This window comes from Melanostigma gelatinosum (genome assembly GCF_949748355.1).
Source record: "Melanostigma gelatinosum genome assembly, chromosome: 17".
Lineage (NCBI taxonomy): Eukaryota > Metazoa > Chordata > Actinopteri > Perciformes > Zoarcidae > Melanostigma > Melanostigma gelatinosum.
Genome location: NC_136650.1, coordinates 2,820,510 through 2,837,535, shown reverse-complemented (window position 1 = coordinate 2,837,535; position 17,026 = coordinate 2,820,510). Strand labels below are relative to the sequence as shown.

The 17,026-nt window shown below is 42.3% G+C and overlaps 1 protein-coding gene across 1 annotated transcript in view; it reads left to right on the top strand.

Moving 5' to 3' along the window:
* epb41a (erythrocyte membrane protein band 4.1a) overlaps positions 1-17,026 on the top strand; it is a gene marked incomplete at its 3' end in the record, with an annotated part of 71,655 nt that overhangs the window by 51,771 nt on the left and 2,858 nt on the right. The window contains exons 17-18 of the mRNA XM_079287981.1: positions 14,535-14,663; positions 15,481-15,582. Coding sequence (XP_079144107.1) covers positions 14,535-14,663; positions 15,481-15,582 — 231 coding nt within the window. The remainder of the gene's footprint in view (positions 1-14,534; positions 14,664-15,480; positions 15,583-17,026) is intronic.

The window sequence follows — 17,026 nt, the reverse complement described above, 5'->3', positions numbered from 1 at the left end:
CACTGCCCAAATGCACCTCAGTATGCATTACTGCTCATACCGCTGCAACGCTCTGCACTGATTCTCACTACCTTTAGTTAAGTAGTACTTAGCTTTCAGTCTTTTAGTGAGCTTTTAACAAAGTAGAAACGTACCTTCAATAGTCACCTGTGAGGGGAGCACTACTTTGTTAATGGAGATTCATTTGTTCATGTACTGAATCTCTCCAGAGTACCTGGGAATGAGGACGAACCATATGAAACACAATCTTGGGTAACAAGCTTTGATGGGGTCACTGGAGTGTAAACTTCTTAAATCCAATAAACAGCAGGACGGCAGCTCTCACATGGATTGTTCCGGTTGTGAAGAGGGTTTTCTTCACTAAATACAGAAGTATATTTTGAAAGGACACTGTGACTGTAACGAGTGAAGACTCACACCGTCCCTGCTACATCCAAAGCTGACGCTAGAGGGGGATCTAAAGCCTCGTAGTTTGAAGAGTAGGACCACTGACCAAGCGTCGCAATTTGACGAGTTGGGAGTGAGAGCGTGTTGCTTGATCATGTGGAGAAGGTTAACAGACCTGCCATGCCTAGTTGTGGTTGCTTAGCTACAGTTGGACTATTACCATTTAGGCGAGGCTTTTAGCAAAAGGCCAATAATATACAATGACAATGCTAAAATACTGAAGATACATAATACATAGAAGTCAGTAAAATCACTTGTGTCAATGTCCAGCCCTTTCTCCTAACATTACTTTCCTATGCAACGAAACTGCATCATCATTTTTTCCGCCCAGATTACATTTGTTTTTGTTGCATCTATGGAGCTATGCCGGTCTAAATTCCACAACCAATAGAATGCCAGATTTAGCATTGACCAATGAAATGATCCCTGCCTTGGTGCGGTCGTGATCACTTTACTGGAGCGTCCCTGACGGCCAGTTACTCTTCAACCTGGTTCATCCATTTCCACCCACAAAGGCTTTATTATATTTCCTTACCTCTTAGCAATCCACAAAACTGTTATACATAAGTTTATTTATAGATACACATCAGAGCGCTGCCCATACTCCTTTCTCTTTGTGTAAGAGCTACACCGGTCTCCTGTCGGTGTGCTGGAGGGGAGGGAGCAGTGGTGTCAGTCAGTGGAGAAAGTTACAGATAGTGGCACGGGAAATCTTACCCTCTCCATAATATGCTAATGAGAATCAGTTAATGCCAGTAGGAAGTGGTGGTAGTCACCACTATTAATACTACAACAGTCAACAGGAATACCACTAACAATCAATCACATTATACGTTATCTTGAATCAAAGCGTAATTGAGAATGTAGTTTAGTCGTATGGAAACATTCTAACAGGGTTGGAATGTTTAAATTACAGCAGTATCTACCTGTGTTTAATTAATGTTAGCTAACATTAGCCACAATAAGTTACTGGTCATACAAAAGCAAGTAAAACTGTAACAGCAATAAGTGAAGTGAAATAAGACCTTTTATTTGTAAGAGAACAAAGTGATATTTCCAACGTCAAAAGTTACATTGTCTCGCTTAAAGACGTCAGTAACGGAGCATTTCTTCTGTGTTCTCGTATATGAAACATGATCATACATCCTTCATGTTTCCACCCTGCAGGAAAAGGAAAGGTAGTTGTTACTAATAACTTTCATTTCGTGCTTGTCTTTTACATATTTTCTCCTTAAGAGTTAGTGTCTCTGCTGTCAAGTAGATTTGCAGTAGCTGTACTACTACAGCATTGTAGTATGTTGCATGTTCAATTTTAAAAAAATAGTATCCTCACTTTGGACATTTGCAGCCCCAGAACAACATTCAGCGATGTGGCAAAAGTCAATAAACATCAACAGTCAGACAGTTGACCAAAGCTCTCAGACTGTGTGCAGTGAAGCAGAGTGCTGTTATGACTGACATGCTTTAACCCCGTGTTAATGATGGACCAAGTCCCAGCAGACAATCAGGCCAAGTGTAAGTTAAGAATCATGAGTGAAGAAAAGGAATTACTCAGGAATGCATCACAGCATTTTTATACTTTTTACAGTAACATGTAGAGGATTAAATATTGATTCTGACTTTTTGATGTAATGCTCGGAGGATAAAACAACAATGTCAGAACGTGATGAAGCTATAGATCAGGCAGAGTCATTCTTTTTGTTGTCTTCCAGAAGATAAGAACAGTGGACATGAGGGACATTTGTTTTGCTGACTGTAGGTTCTTAATTACTGAGCTATCTCAATCTTTGAAGGTTACTGATTTTGGGAGTTCAGCACAATTGTAACAGAACAATTGTAATTCTGACAAATTCAGGAGATGTGAGCCAGGAGAATTGTTGGTTGCATGACTGCTGAAGGTGTTTTCTGTATGCTTAGCTACAATATGCAACTTTTCTCTGTTAGACAGACTTTAAATCCTGCCCAAAGACTCGTGACTCATCATGGACAACAGAATTTCGGACTGTTCATTCATTAAAATGAAATTATGGTTATCAGCGGATCCCAAGTAAATCCCTGCAGAGCTCAACTTTGGTGATCTTTGGCATGCAGATGTGCATACAGTATGAATGAATGAATGAATTTTATTTATATAGCGCTTTTCACAGACAGTACTATCACAAAGTGCTTAACAGAGCAGACATTTAAAAGCATAAAAAACACAATGTGACCCTAGGGTCAATCAATTATCTACACAGAGTGAATAACAAATGTTAAAGAATAAAATAAAAATAAAATAAAAATGTAAAACAAATTTTAAGAGCAGGTCTAGGACATGGGTTTACTTTTACACAAACGCCAGCCTAAACAGGTGGGTTTTTAGCTGGCTTTTAAAAGTATCCACAGTATCTGCGAGGCGCAGAGTTGCAGGCAGAGCATTCCAGAGCCTCGGGGCCACTGCCTCAAAGGCTCGGTCACCACGGGTCTTAAATCGTGTGTGTGGGACTGACAGAAGACCTAGAGCATTTGACCTGAGAGTGCGGGCGGGTGAATAGGGGCGAAGTAGATCAGCTACATAAGTCGGAGCCTGACCGTGAAGTGCTCTGTAAGTGATGGTGAGAATTTTGAAGTGTATCCGAGATGCTACAGGAAGCCAGTGGAGAGATCGGAGTACGGGGGTGATGTGAGACCGTCGGTTTGTCCTGGTGAGTAATCTGGCGGCAGCATTTTGGATGACCTGCAGACGGTTAAGAGCAGATACACTGAGTGATGTGAAAAGTGAGTTGCAGTAGTCAATGCGAGAGGAGATAAATGTGTCTATGATCATTTCTAATTCAGGCGTTGATAATACAGATCTCAGTTTACTGATATTTCTTAGATGGAAGAAACATGACCTGGACAGCTGCTTAACATGAGGGTCAAATGACATGGAGCGATCAAAGAAAATCCCAAGATTGCGCAGGTTGCAATGGGAAGCAGAGGAGAGTGGACTAATAATCTGCCTGATCATGGGGACAAACTCCTCTGGAGCAATAACTAGGACCTCTGTCTTAGAGTCATTGAGTTGCAGGCAGTTTTCTGCCGTCCAGTCTCTGATGGCATTGACACAGTCCAGGAGCCGAGTTAATGTGAATGCCTCGCTGGGTTTGAATGACAGATGAAGTTGGATGTCGTCTGCATATAAGTGATAGGACACATTACAGCTTTTTATGATCGGTCCCAAAGGTAACAGATAAAGGGAAAATAACAAAGGCCCCAGAACCGAGCCCTGCGGTACACCACAAGACAGTGGAGAGGTAACAGACACAAAATCACCCACAGAGACATTGAAACTTCTGTCACTGAGGTAAGATGTAAACCAGTCTAACGCTATGCCAGTTATGCCCACCCAATCACGTAGCCTCTTCATCAGGATGTCATGGTCTACAGTGTCAAATGCAGAACTGAGATCCAGAAGAACTAACACAGAGCAGTCACCTGCATCAGCACACATGAGAATGTCATTTGAAACCCTCAGGAGAGTGGTTTCAGTAGAGTGTTGCTTGCGAAACCCAGACTGGAACTTGTCGTACATATTGTGCCTCTCCAGTGCAGCAGTAAGTTGTTTGGCCACCACTTTCTCTAACATTTTGGACAGGAAAGGCAGTTTTGATATGGGCCTGTAGTTCATGGGCAAAGCTGGATCTGAGTTAGGTTTCTTTAATATGGGCTGGATAGTGGCATGTTTGAAATAGGAAGGGACAATTCCTGTAGACCGGTCCAGTATTGACAGGACTGTTCTTCAAGGGAACAGTGGTCACCTTGCATTATTCACACAAAGTGGACCGCTGGACAGTTTGTGCAGTCTGTGTTTATTCACCCTAAACAGCGACGTAGCGATGGTACAGGTATGGCTGTAGCTTGCGCAGGCTCAGAATTAGGCTAAACACAGAACTCTTCAGGAAATCCTTCTTTTTCCTTTCATCTCTGTATGTTCATGATGTAGATTCTGAAAGACCCAGGATAAGCATATTGTCCACTTAGCGCCTTCGGGTTACTTTAAATGCACTTATATAACATAATAAAAGTGACCAGTGTAACCTTAACCTCACAAAATGCCAATCACTATTGTTGACCAAAATGACCTCCTGGAGCTAAATCTTTGTCTTAAAAGCCAGAAGAATGTTTGACACTGACATGAATGTCTTGATGCATCGTGACAAGAGGCAGTGAGATGGAGGTGCAACAATAGCAGTAGAATAACGACTTGACAACCACTTTCTTGCTGGCTTTATGGTTTTAATTTTGCAACTTTGATTCTCACTGGGTCTACACTGGCACAAACTACCTCTAGGAAATAGCCATATTCTCGCTCTCTACTTGGCTTTTACCAACTAACTGCCAGTCATCAACATAGAAGCATTGCAGCCTTAAACAGTGTTACAAACCCAAGCGAGTACTTTCTGACAAACTGAAGCAGTGCAGGTGGTGACTGACATGCTGTACACTCTGCAGATACGGTTCAGCACTCGGAGCCCGTATACTCCACAGGCCTGACTCAACTCAGCCGCTGCTGATCCAGCTCTCAAATATATATTCGCTGCCGTCAACACTTCCTGTACATGCCGAACTGCTGCCCTAATGCCAAAGAATATTGAAGAGACAGAGCAGAATCACTCATGCACCAGAGTCAGACAGTAGTCTCAGTGCTTGTTGGCCTGGTCGCCACCTTTTTTTTAGACTTTCTGATGCAGTTTGCTTTATAAATAAACAAATGCTTCCGTCTGTTTGTATTAAAGATTGTTTTAAAGAGTGCTGTAAGTACTTTTAATGCCTCCATCAGGACATGTTTTATTTCTGCTACTATTTTTGATTCATCCTGGGGATGAGCTGGTCGATTTTTGTTCCATTTACCACAACAAAATGATAAATACGTAGCATCAACACAATAACCACGGTAAGTAAAGTAACACTTCTTGATTACATGTGTTATCAGCTTTATGTAGCCGACAGCTTAATGTTCAGCTGTCCCAAGCACGGTCGTGACACACCCTTCCTTGCCCCTGATGGCATCCCTGCCCGAGCTGGTGTGTTTAGATCAACTGGCACATGTCTTCACAGACATTTTCAACTACTCACTGCACCAATCTACAGTTCCTCCAAGTCTCAAAAAGTCCACCATGTCCTTCTGTCCCCAAAAACACTAAAGCCCTCATCCTGAATGACCACTGCCCAGTAGCACTTACCTCCACCATCATGAAGTGCTTTGAGCTGTCAGTCAACCTTCATATTTATGTAGCCTACAGCTTCATGTTTTAGGATGATAATGAAGCATAAGCTTTACTTCCAGTTGTTACCAGCACATCCTGTTAGTGTGCCCTGACCTCTTGTGTCTGGTGCAGCACAACATTTGAACTTGCTGACAATATTTAATGCAAGACAATACAAATGTGATATGAAACTCCATACTACCAATTCACAGGCTCTGTTTTAAACAATTATCAAAAAGGGCATGTGTGACATGTGATAGTCTACCATAGAGATGGATAAATACAGCAAATTCCAGATACTATCAGAGAGAGGATGTGTATCAGTGCCAGAATGATTGGTCAGCACAGTAGCCATGTGATCCGTGAATGTGGGCTTCTTGCTGTCCTCCTCTATTAATTGAATGTTATCCATTCTCATTCAGAGCCTGCAGTGATTATTTTATCTTGGAAGCCAATGTTTGTTCTTTGTTGTTGCTTGTTTTTTTCATTGACCATAAGAAAGTACAGAAAAGTAAATAGTGTAGAAATAATCATTTTATTTTATTTGTACAGCAATAGAAGCCCCCCCCCCCCCCCCCCCATGTTCATATAAAAGTAAAGTCTCGAAAAAATATTGTTTTGGTTTCAGCATCAAGACTTGGGTTACTGTACAGGCCCTGGTCTCATAAAATGTACAGTAATACCCAGCCTTTATTCAAATATGAAATAAAGGCTTTCACCGACTCCCTTTCACTATTGTTTCAGGCATTAGCAAATTTGGCAAGTACCATTTCTGGGGTCACATGACAGATGTTGCGGAGTACTGCAATTTTCATTCTGCTAATAGTAGCTATATTGCAATCGTCATACAGTGTGAAAAGTTGCATATTCAGCTTTAAATGTGGTCTGTGTGTGTGTGTCCAACAGTGGATGATGAAAGATTCAAATCTTTGCCCAGCCTGATTAAATACAGGGTTACGGTGCATTTGGTGACGTTTTGTTGTGATCCATTTGTTCTTCTGGAAGTACTGTATCTTAATGCACTCAGCATGGTCCACTAAGATGACACGACCTATCTTAGTGGACCATGCCATCTTGAATTCACCTGATCATTTTATTGATGTGTGACTTCCACAATTTCAAGGGTCAGAACCAAACATTTCTTTACTTGCCTGAGAAATGTTTCAGGTTTTGTTCAGAAGATGTATTATTATTGTAAAAGTTTTACTTTATATCAATGGGTTGGCTTTACCTTATTTGCATCACTAAACCATCTTCTAAAAAATCCTGACCATATATCATGTATTCTGCAGTATACTTCCTCGGTTTTTCACTATATACACGATGCTCAGCACCTTTCAAATGACAGGAATCGTTTACAATTTGCTCATTTTGACAAAGTATGACTGGATGTAAATGACCTCTGGGAAAGTACAATGTTTACCCTTTGAAGTGTTGGTGGGATGAACATAATACAAGCTTCAATCTGTCTTTACTACTTTTGCAACACCGCTATTTAACTAAGTATATCCATAGAATATTGTGCATGTTCAGTAGATATTCCATTTATGGATATGTGCACATCTGTATGATCTGATGATTCAGGATTTTGGGATAATTCTGAATCTGCCTGTACTTTTCACTGTGATACTAATGAAACATTTAAACTGATTTTTCATTGTCTACTGATGGACTTTCTCTTATTCAACCAATAGATTTATCTTATCTTTCTTGCTATATTGTGACTCTTCTGGCATTAAAGTGGCAATACTAGATTTCAGTCCTGTTTGATTTGGAATTTTTATTTGAGTGTAAACAAAGGAATTGTGCTTAGAGTTAGCAGTCTGGAGTTTTTCATTCTAGCATCCTATTTTTCAGTTCCAGTATTACGAACTGGGAATGTCACCACAGTGACCCAGTTAAATATATAAATATTGCAATACTTTTATCAGTTAGCCATAGTCTCAATTACCATTGTTTTACCTCCTTCAGCGCAGACATTTATGCAGTTACGGGCCGTGCATTGTATACCTGGGCCTTCTGTGCTGTCCTACTACAGTTGAACCACCTCGTAATAACCTCATTATGAAGCCACAGCTACGGTTATTATTTGTTCCTATTGGTGTAACAATACATGTATTCGTATTAAACCGTTCGGTACGAGGCTTACGAACCGAACAATACGTTTGAATAATACTAGTGCGTTTGAAAAATGCAGAAGCTTAAATTGTGGGAAATATAATGTTTTCGGAGGACTGTGCTCAACCTGGCAACATGCCCATCCCGGAACCACAACATTGTAGGCTACTCTGGTGAGGCACGTGTGTTCTGGGAGGCACACTACGCTAAACTAGCTTAGCAGGAAAACAATAGCAGCAAACACGCTAAACACTCTCCCCGCAGCGTTTAGCTGTTTCCTACTGATTCAAACAGGGCTAAAGCCATCGCCACATAATCCCCATTACTCCAGACCATAATTGTTGATTTGTAAAAGAAAACAGATACATCAATACGCATATGGCAGGATGCTTCGTCAATAACGGACAATGCATAGAGTCAAAAACAATGTAATTAACACAATGACAAGAATGAACTCACAAGAACCAGTCATATATATTTATATGACAACAAAGCAACAAATCAATCCAGCAACACTGCAGCGCTAAAACACGTATTCCACCGCACAGGAAAGAACATGAGCCCTTCAAATATTAACCATATCATAAAAACGACACCATAAACAAATGAACACAGTAGTAACGCTACTGCAGAGGTAAAAATACAAAAGCAGTTCACTTAAAGACAAAGTCCATCCTCCTTTCTTTGTTTACAAAGAGTTTAATACCGCGGTTGTTAGTGCTGGGCGGTATGACCAAAAATGTGTATCACGGTATTTTTTAAGATTCTGGCGGTTCCACGGTATATCAAGGCATTTGTTTTTTCCTTGAACAGGTCTATAGTGGCTTACTCTCCTGTCAGAAGTACATAGAACATAAAAACATGTAAATGTCATCATGTATAAAGGCTTTGCTTAGTATAGGGTGTGCTCGTTTGTTCCTATAATGTTGGGATAGCAGTTTGGCTGAAGTATTGTCGCCCCGGTCAGACATACCTTGCATCCAGTGTTTTAATCATTGCTATGAGCCCGTCTTTCTCGACTGTCTGTCGCGGGACCATGTCCTTGCGTAGCTGGATCGTTATTGCGTTCGTAATGTCGCTCCACCGCTTGCTTTTCTTGTCATATGCAGTGCCTCGAGCAAATGCCTCTTCAAGCGATGTCTGACCCTTTGGCTTCACTGTTTCACTCGCGCTAACGTTACTGGTTGACCTCGAATCCGACGGCCGTCATCACACTCTAGGTATTCCAACTCATGTTCTCAGCTGAGGTGATGGAGTAAGTTGCTCGTGTTACCACCAGCGGCAACAACAGTGGCTCGACAGACTTTGCAATATATAGTCTTTTGGTCTATGTCAGATTTTTTAAAACCAAAACACTTCCAAACAGCAGACACAGCTCCTCTCTTGGGCACAGACTCTATCGGTGCATCTCCGGTCTGTCTGTGTTCATCCTGCATCGCTCCTTTCTGTTATTTAATGTAATGTTACTGTAGCGACGGAGCCTCTCCCAGCTGTTAACAGACTGTTGTGCTACCGGGCTAGCTAGCTAGCGAGCTGTACCCAGCATGCCGTTCGGCGGTGTAATTTTATAAATGTACAATTATTAGTGTTATAAATTGTTTATTTGTCACAAACTGTGGTGTCGTGGTGTTTTGCCCTGTTAAAGAGCGTTAGTTGTGGGTTATTAATTGTTGTGTTATAGAGTCCAACCAAGCCCTGGACAAGCAGTTTGGACTTATTTTCACGACTGAGACCTCAACGGCAACCTGAGGAATGTCCTGCCAAGATATTACCAACACATCAGCTGTCCCAAGCGTGGTCGCAACACACCCTTCCTTGCCCCTGATGGCATCCCTGCCCGAGCTGGTGTGTTTAGATCAACTGGCAGATGTCTTCACAGACATTTTCAACTACTCACTGCACCAATCTACAGTTCCTCCATGTCTCAAAAAGTCCACCATGTCCTTCTGTCCCCAAAAACACTAAAGCCCTCATCCTGAATGACCACTGCCCAGTAGCACTTACCTCCACCATCATGAAGTGCTTTGAGCTGTTAGTCAACCTTCATCACCTTCTCTCTTTCTGACTCCCTGGACCCTCTAGGACCTGGGACTCAACAGCTCCCTGTGTAACTAGATCCCTAACTTCCTGTCCTCCACCCTGACAGGGAAGTTTAACGCTGAGGAGTTTCACATGGACCTCAAGATACTTCTACAAGTGCACCAATAACAGTGTCCTGACGATGTCAAAGGTTTTTAGCTGGCCGCTTGTCTTCTAACACATTTTTATGGGGAGTGGCAATTCAACTGCACATTATCAGAATGGATGAACAGGGCACTGAGACAGCCAGTTCTGCAGTGTCCCTCCATTTATACGGGTCAAGGAGTGAATCTATCCTCCCGGTAGAAGATAGATTACCACTCATCAAAGATCCAGTTTCTGTTACAGTTTCTGTCTGCCATCCCCACTTACAACGGAGAGAAAGAGCAAAGGCTTAGTTGTGCTTACGTGCTTATGGGTCTGTGCTTATATGCTATTGTATGTTTTCTTTCACAGCATCAACCTTCCAGGGACTGCAGATGAAAATAAGCCTGTGTGGCTAAATCTGGCACATTTACATGTTGGTAATTAATAGGGGTGTAATGATTCACAAAATTCACGGTTCGGTACGTTTCGGTACAGTAGAAAACTATAAATGCCAGAGAAACGTACTTGATTTTAAAATATATTTATTCATTACAACTAACATCATTCTTTGACGTTGAACAATGATGGAACTATACCTGAGTGACTCATCTTCTGGGGTGTCTTCTTAGCAACACATAAGCATAAAAAACAAAAACTGCTCCTTAAAAAAATGTTATGGAGTATTGGTACTTACATCTTCTCCATCATCATTTTAGTATGAACAATGATGGAGCTAAACCTGAGTGAACGTGGCTCTTCAGCTCCCATTCAGTGGTCAGGTGATGTGCTGTTACAGTCAGGTAGCTTTGTGTAGCCCTCGACGCCCAGGCATCCGCTGTCAGAGCAACAGCGGGCGCCTCTGACATTTGATTCTCCACTCGTGCTTTTGTTTTCTTGTACAAAGAGAGAATTACGGTTTGGCTGAAATGGGCTCGTGAAGGAATTGTGTAACGGGGCTCAATATCATTCAGCAGGTTCATGAAGCTGCGTTTACCACTACAGAGTCCGGTTTCATGTTCGCGGCTACAAATGCACCAATCGCCGTGGTGATGCTTTAGCCCTGTTCTACTCGGTAGTGAACAGCTGCTTAAACGCTTCGGGGAGAGTTTGAAGCGTGTGTGCTGCTCCAGGTTTTCGTTTAGTTCCACTCACTGCCACACTGGGGTGATGTCGGCGTAAATGGGTTAACATGTTTGAGGTATTCACACTGATGTAGCCTACACTCGTGTAGCAAATGCAACATAGCGTTGTTGTTGTTTTTATCCACCACTCTCTCGCCATCGCCCTCATAGTTCACAGAGAAACCAACGTGGCTCCAAACACCAGACCTGCAGCCGTTGGAGGATCTTCTAGTTCTGGTCTACAGCCATACTGCACCGAGCTAGCTTCGTGTAGCCGCTACACTGTAGTGTCTCACAGCGCAAAAGTGCCCGACTGGAGTAGAATGTTTTTCTTTGGTGGTGGGCGTGTTAGAGAGCGCGCTGTCTGTTACGTCATATGGGTTGCCAATTTGAGAACAGTGGCTCCAACGAAAACATAATATTTCCCACAATTTAAGCTTCTGCATTTTCCAAATAGACGTATTGTTCGGTTCGTCATGCGTACCGAACTGCGAGCCTCGTACCGAACGGTTCAATATGAATACGCGTATTGTTACACCCCAGTAATTAATGTACATTGTCCCTTTTAAAATATAATCAACGTAAACATGGCCAAGTCCAGAAAATAAGCTATGTTCCACATAGCCCAGTTGATCTTGCAGTTAACCAAGTTGGGGTTTACAATCAGAAGAAGAAGATCTCTATCAGAACATAGACGCACAGTCATGCAGCAGGTAGTTGGCAAACTGTGTTACGACAGTTACAGTATTGCCTGGCATTCAGGTGCTGGGGTTTGTCCGGCTGCCCTTCCAATGGTGCCGCTGAGGCTGCTGTACATGCAGCACCTGCAGGGATGGTTTGCCAGCTTCCCGCATGGATGCCAAGGAGCATATATTGTGCGTTGTTACCATTCTCTCCTTTAGGGAGAACACTGTAACGATTGACCTCTTACGTCACCGTGTTCACAGATGCGTCCCCACCATGCGTGCCCTCTACCAAGGGGACCTTGTCACTCCTTCGCCGCTCACTGAAGAGGGTGTGTGACAGTGGTGTGAGCTGCCTTGTGTTTGTGGGGTCTGCAAGTATTTGGGTAGGCACTTCAAGATTGGCCGGGTGGGCTTATGCAAATTCTGAGTGGGAGAATGCATGCTCCTGATTGGAGTAGAGTATCACCCATATAGTCCAACACATATAACTGCAGCACCTTGTATACTTATTGATGTTAGCACTCTTATAGCATGTTAAAAAAAGAAAGCATAGACAAATGTGCCATGCTTGTTTTCATGTTAGTAAGGCATATTTTGCAATTTACCTATAAATTACCTGAAACAAACCATTCCTGTTCCCACTCCTTGCCTCCCAGCATCTAAAGTTGATAAGTATAAGCAGTCCTCATTAACTTGGGAAATTTCCTTTAAAACATCCATCAATCCATCCATTCTCCGCATATCCGGGCCAGGTTGCGGGGGCAGCAGGCTTAGGAGAGTATTCCAGATGTCACTCCAGCTTTCCAGCTCTTCTTGGGGAACCCTGATGCGCTCACAGGCCAGACAAAATATATAATCCCTCCAGCATGTTCTGGGGTTACCCCAGGTCCTCTTACCAGTTGTATCTGGAAAATCTCTAAAGGGAGGCAGGCGTACAGGAGGCATCCTGATCAGATACCCGAACCATCTCAGCTGGCCCCTTTTGATGCAAAGGAGCAGCGGCTCTACTCTGAGCTCCCTCTAGATGTCTGAGCTCCTCACCCTATCTCTGAGACTGAGCCCAACCATCCTACAAAGGAAGCTAATTTCGGCCGCTTGTATCTGCAGTCTCATTCTTGAATTCTGAGCCTTCCGACTTAAATCCCTCTTCACAACTGTCTGGTACAAGGCTGGCAGCACTGCTGACCCCACACGAAACCGCCTGTGCCAAGCCCTGCTTTCCCTTTCTGACTCTTATTTTCTAGGGTTTTTGCCTTGGCAACCATCATTGCTGCAGCCCTTCTGGCCAACCGGATCTGTCGCCTCTTCCCAGAGACCCCTGGGCTAGCCAAGCTCGAAATGCCTCCCTCTTTAGCTTGACGGCCTCCTTCACCATCACTGTCCACCAGCGGGTTGTTCGGTTGCCGCCACAATAGGCACTGATGACCACCGCTCCTAGCAGCCACTTCTACAATGGAGGCTTTGAACATGGCCCACTCAGATTCCATTTCCCATGCTTAACGAGGATACACAAGAAATTCACCAGAAGTTTGGTTTTCCAGGTTTGTCTGGCAGCCTCCCCTGCCATCTGAAATAACTGACCACCAGGTAGCGATCAGTTGACTTGCTCCTCTCTTACCGTGTAAGAGAGGAGCACGGTAAGAGAGGAGCAGAGCTTGTTACATGAGCGTTGAAGTCCCCCTACAGAACTATAAAGTCCACAGTCAGCGTCCTTTCTAGAACGCCGCCTGCAGACCGGGTACTCTAAACTGTTGTTTGGTGCATGAGCACAAACAACCGTTGGAGACCTCCCCTCAGATATTATCAGTCACATAGAGGCGACCCCACGAGCCCCTGGAGCTAAAAAGTCTTTGCTCATATTCAACTGAAAATTTTAAAGATCCCCTCCTTAAGTTTTATTGTTTTAAGTCATAGAAATGTGTCTGATTTGGTTTTTCCACAAAAAGATTCAGTCACCTTTTTACAAATTATATTTAAAATGAATTAACTCACCCAGAATCTATGAACATGCAAACATTTTTCATTTAAAAAGTTAAATGTAATGAAAGACAAGCATGCATGGAAAACCTCAATCGCTAATTCACAATAAGGTAAGGGATATACAAAGACGTCACTTCCGAATGTAAGGGGTAGCCCAGTGTTTTAAACTATAGCGCTCCACATGAAAACATGTAACTTTAAAAGAACTCAATAACACATGAACACCAATGAAAGTTCTCTGTTTGTTTGACATAGTCCCTCCCTCCTACCCTATGTGGGTTCTTTCGGTCTTTATGCTACGTCATCACACTCCCAGAGCATTTTCTCCCAGCATCTAATAATGATGGTGATGAGTTTACATTGGAGTGACTTGAAAGCCTTGTGCGTCTTAAACAGACGTAAAAGGGTGCTTTGTGCGTTGGTATCCGACACTGAAGGGCATGACAAAGCATCGATATTTGAGGCTCTGGGAATAAGACCGGGCTGGACAGCTGCATAACATTGGTGACCTATCCCTGAGGATATACTGCCCAGGTGATTAATATAATAAGTGGCTATTAACATATGTACCTCTCCATATCAATATGAGTTCAGATTCATTCCACACAATGAGCCCTGCCTATGCGGTCAACATGAGAACTAAAGTTACAATAGTGAATTCATAAGTAATCTAGGTTTCCTGATTTTACTAATGTTTTGCCTTCTTTAACAAATAGAAAAGTACAGTAGTTGTGTCTTGATCAAGCCCTCCGAGAGTGAGTTGCTGACTGTTTATCTGATCCCTCCAGTCTCCTGTGCTAAAGACCCAGACAATCACCATCTCAGACATCACCAACTCCCTGAGAGGAAGTGTGACCTACAAGGACATCCCCTTAGTTCACACTGAGACCAAGACCATCACATACGAGTCAGCAGAGGTGAGGGAATTCTGGGAATTGTTCACAAAAAAAGTAAGATTTCAGTTTCTACAGGCCTTGATTAAATTCCAGTTTAAGTCTTAATTATCTCACGTTGTATGCAGTGCAGTTATTTTTACAGATGTGCTTGTACACATCTTTAGATGTTCACTGTGGACAGCCTAAGTCTGAAATATTGGCCCTTGTCTGACCCATGCAAATATGTTGAAATCAGGCTAAGCTCAGGTCATTCATTGGGATATTTTACTTTTTTCCATCCTTGGCTCCTTTACGTTAGTAGAAATGGCCATATATTATGTCCAGGGATTAAAACAGGTCCTGAGGCTCAGAAGGTTGAGTGGGTTGCCCATATATTAGGGTTTGGTAATCCCCAGCTGCTCCTCATGTGTCACAGTGTCCTTGGGTAAGACACTGAACCCTTAAATGGGAGGTCGCTACCATGTGGGAGTGTTAGAAAATTTGTAAAGCACTCTGGATAGAAGTGCTAAATAAATGCAACAATTTACAGTCACTCAATCACATGCAGTGGTATAGTGAATGGACATTTTAGATTTAAATCAGAAAATGTCAAGAGTGAAAAATGAATAAAGAAGAAAAACTATTTGACCAGACATGCAAAGGCAGCTGAAGTTTGAAGAAGAAGTTCTGAGGTTCAATACCCAGCTCTACTTCCAAGTGTGGTTAGAATGTCTTTAAAAGTCTTACAATTAAATGAATTACAAATCACACATACAAATAACAGATAGGAGAGTTAAGTATGTTTCAATTTATTAATTTGAGGTTCTTTTGTAACACTTAAAAGGTGTCTCTCCCACAGCCAGTGGACGGCATGGCAGAGAGGGACTCAGGAGTGCTGCTGAGCGCCCAGACCATCACCTCAGAGACCATCAGCACCACCACCACCACCCAGATCACCAAGGTCTGTTCACTTCACTAACAGCCCCACAGTCAGTCAATACAGAACAATACAGTAATAATCGATCCCTACTTATCCCTATTTTGTCACTTCTGTCAGTGGTATTGAGCCTTCACAACACAATATTTAAGTATTTGCTGGAGAGTAACTGAGTAAACTGTAAATGGCCTACCACTTCTTCTCATCTCCATCAAAAACATGAACGTGGCTAGAATGCCAAAGTCATAATGTAGATACCTGGCTAGCCCCCAATGTATTTTTCCTGTGGATTTCTTTCATTGATGTGTTTTAAACAAAATTCTCAGTTGTTGTCCATATTTGTCAAATGGGTATCTGCTCCTGAAATTACAATTTAAAAAAATGAATTAATGTAAACAACTCTTTTATTGCACTCAGGTTTTTGAGGCAAGAATGAGATGTTGTTTTTTCTGATGTTTTGTTGTTTCTATTTCATTCTTCCTGACCACCAGACGATGGTGCTTTAGCACTGGATATATCCACCTTGCATATGTGCAGGTCTAGTCTTTATACCAACAAAGTCACCTACTACCATGCAATGACATAGGGCGCACGTCCCAGTATAAAACCATAACGTCATCACGCAATCTGTGTTAATCAAGCTGTGCGCTGCTACTGTATGATAACTTTTGTTTAGAATGTTTGAGAAACGCTCTGACACGGTCGTGGTAAATTTAGCCTCGGTCGTGTGTAGGACTGCAACACGCAGTGGCTGACTAGCATTGTATATTGGATATTTGTGTATTGTTGTTGAGTTTGAACGCAGTTCAATAATAGCATAAAATTGGCTGTGGACATATTTTGTGTGTAGTTTTGTTGGACTCACCCTCTTCATGTGTTGAGCTGTAACTCCTGTAAGGCACACTCTATAGAGGATGGCCATGATCAGTGCCCTGCCTGATAAGGATATCCAGTGCTACAGAACCATAGTTACATATGCAACTCTCGGCTTGTACTGAGTCAAACCAAATTTTCTTTCAGCTGTATTTATTTTAGTTGGAAAGACAAATTCATTTGAACTTGAACCTAAAATGTTGCAACTTCGTCCATAAATTTAATAAAGATTTAAGAACTATTATTTTGTAAGAACCCTAAACAAAAACTTAAATGAGCTTTAGACAGGCATACTATCCGAAAAGATCATGCACAGTGTTGTTGTTGGATGCCAATAAAAGTATTTTTTGCATGCTGTGGCGTAGTAGACACACATTTGATTTTGAATATGGACAGGAAAACCCAGTGGCATACCTTAAACGTAAGTCAAAGATACCGTGTGAGGGAGAAGGAACATAATCATGTTAGTGTGCTAAAACAACTGGAAGGTAGTTATTGTAGTTCATCTAATATTACACCACTTGTCAAGACCATCAGCTAGTGTTATAAGTGAATCATAACTCAGTCAAATATAAACACAGAGACAGCATACATT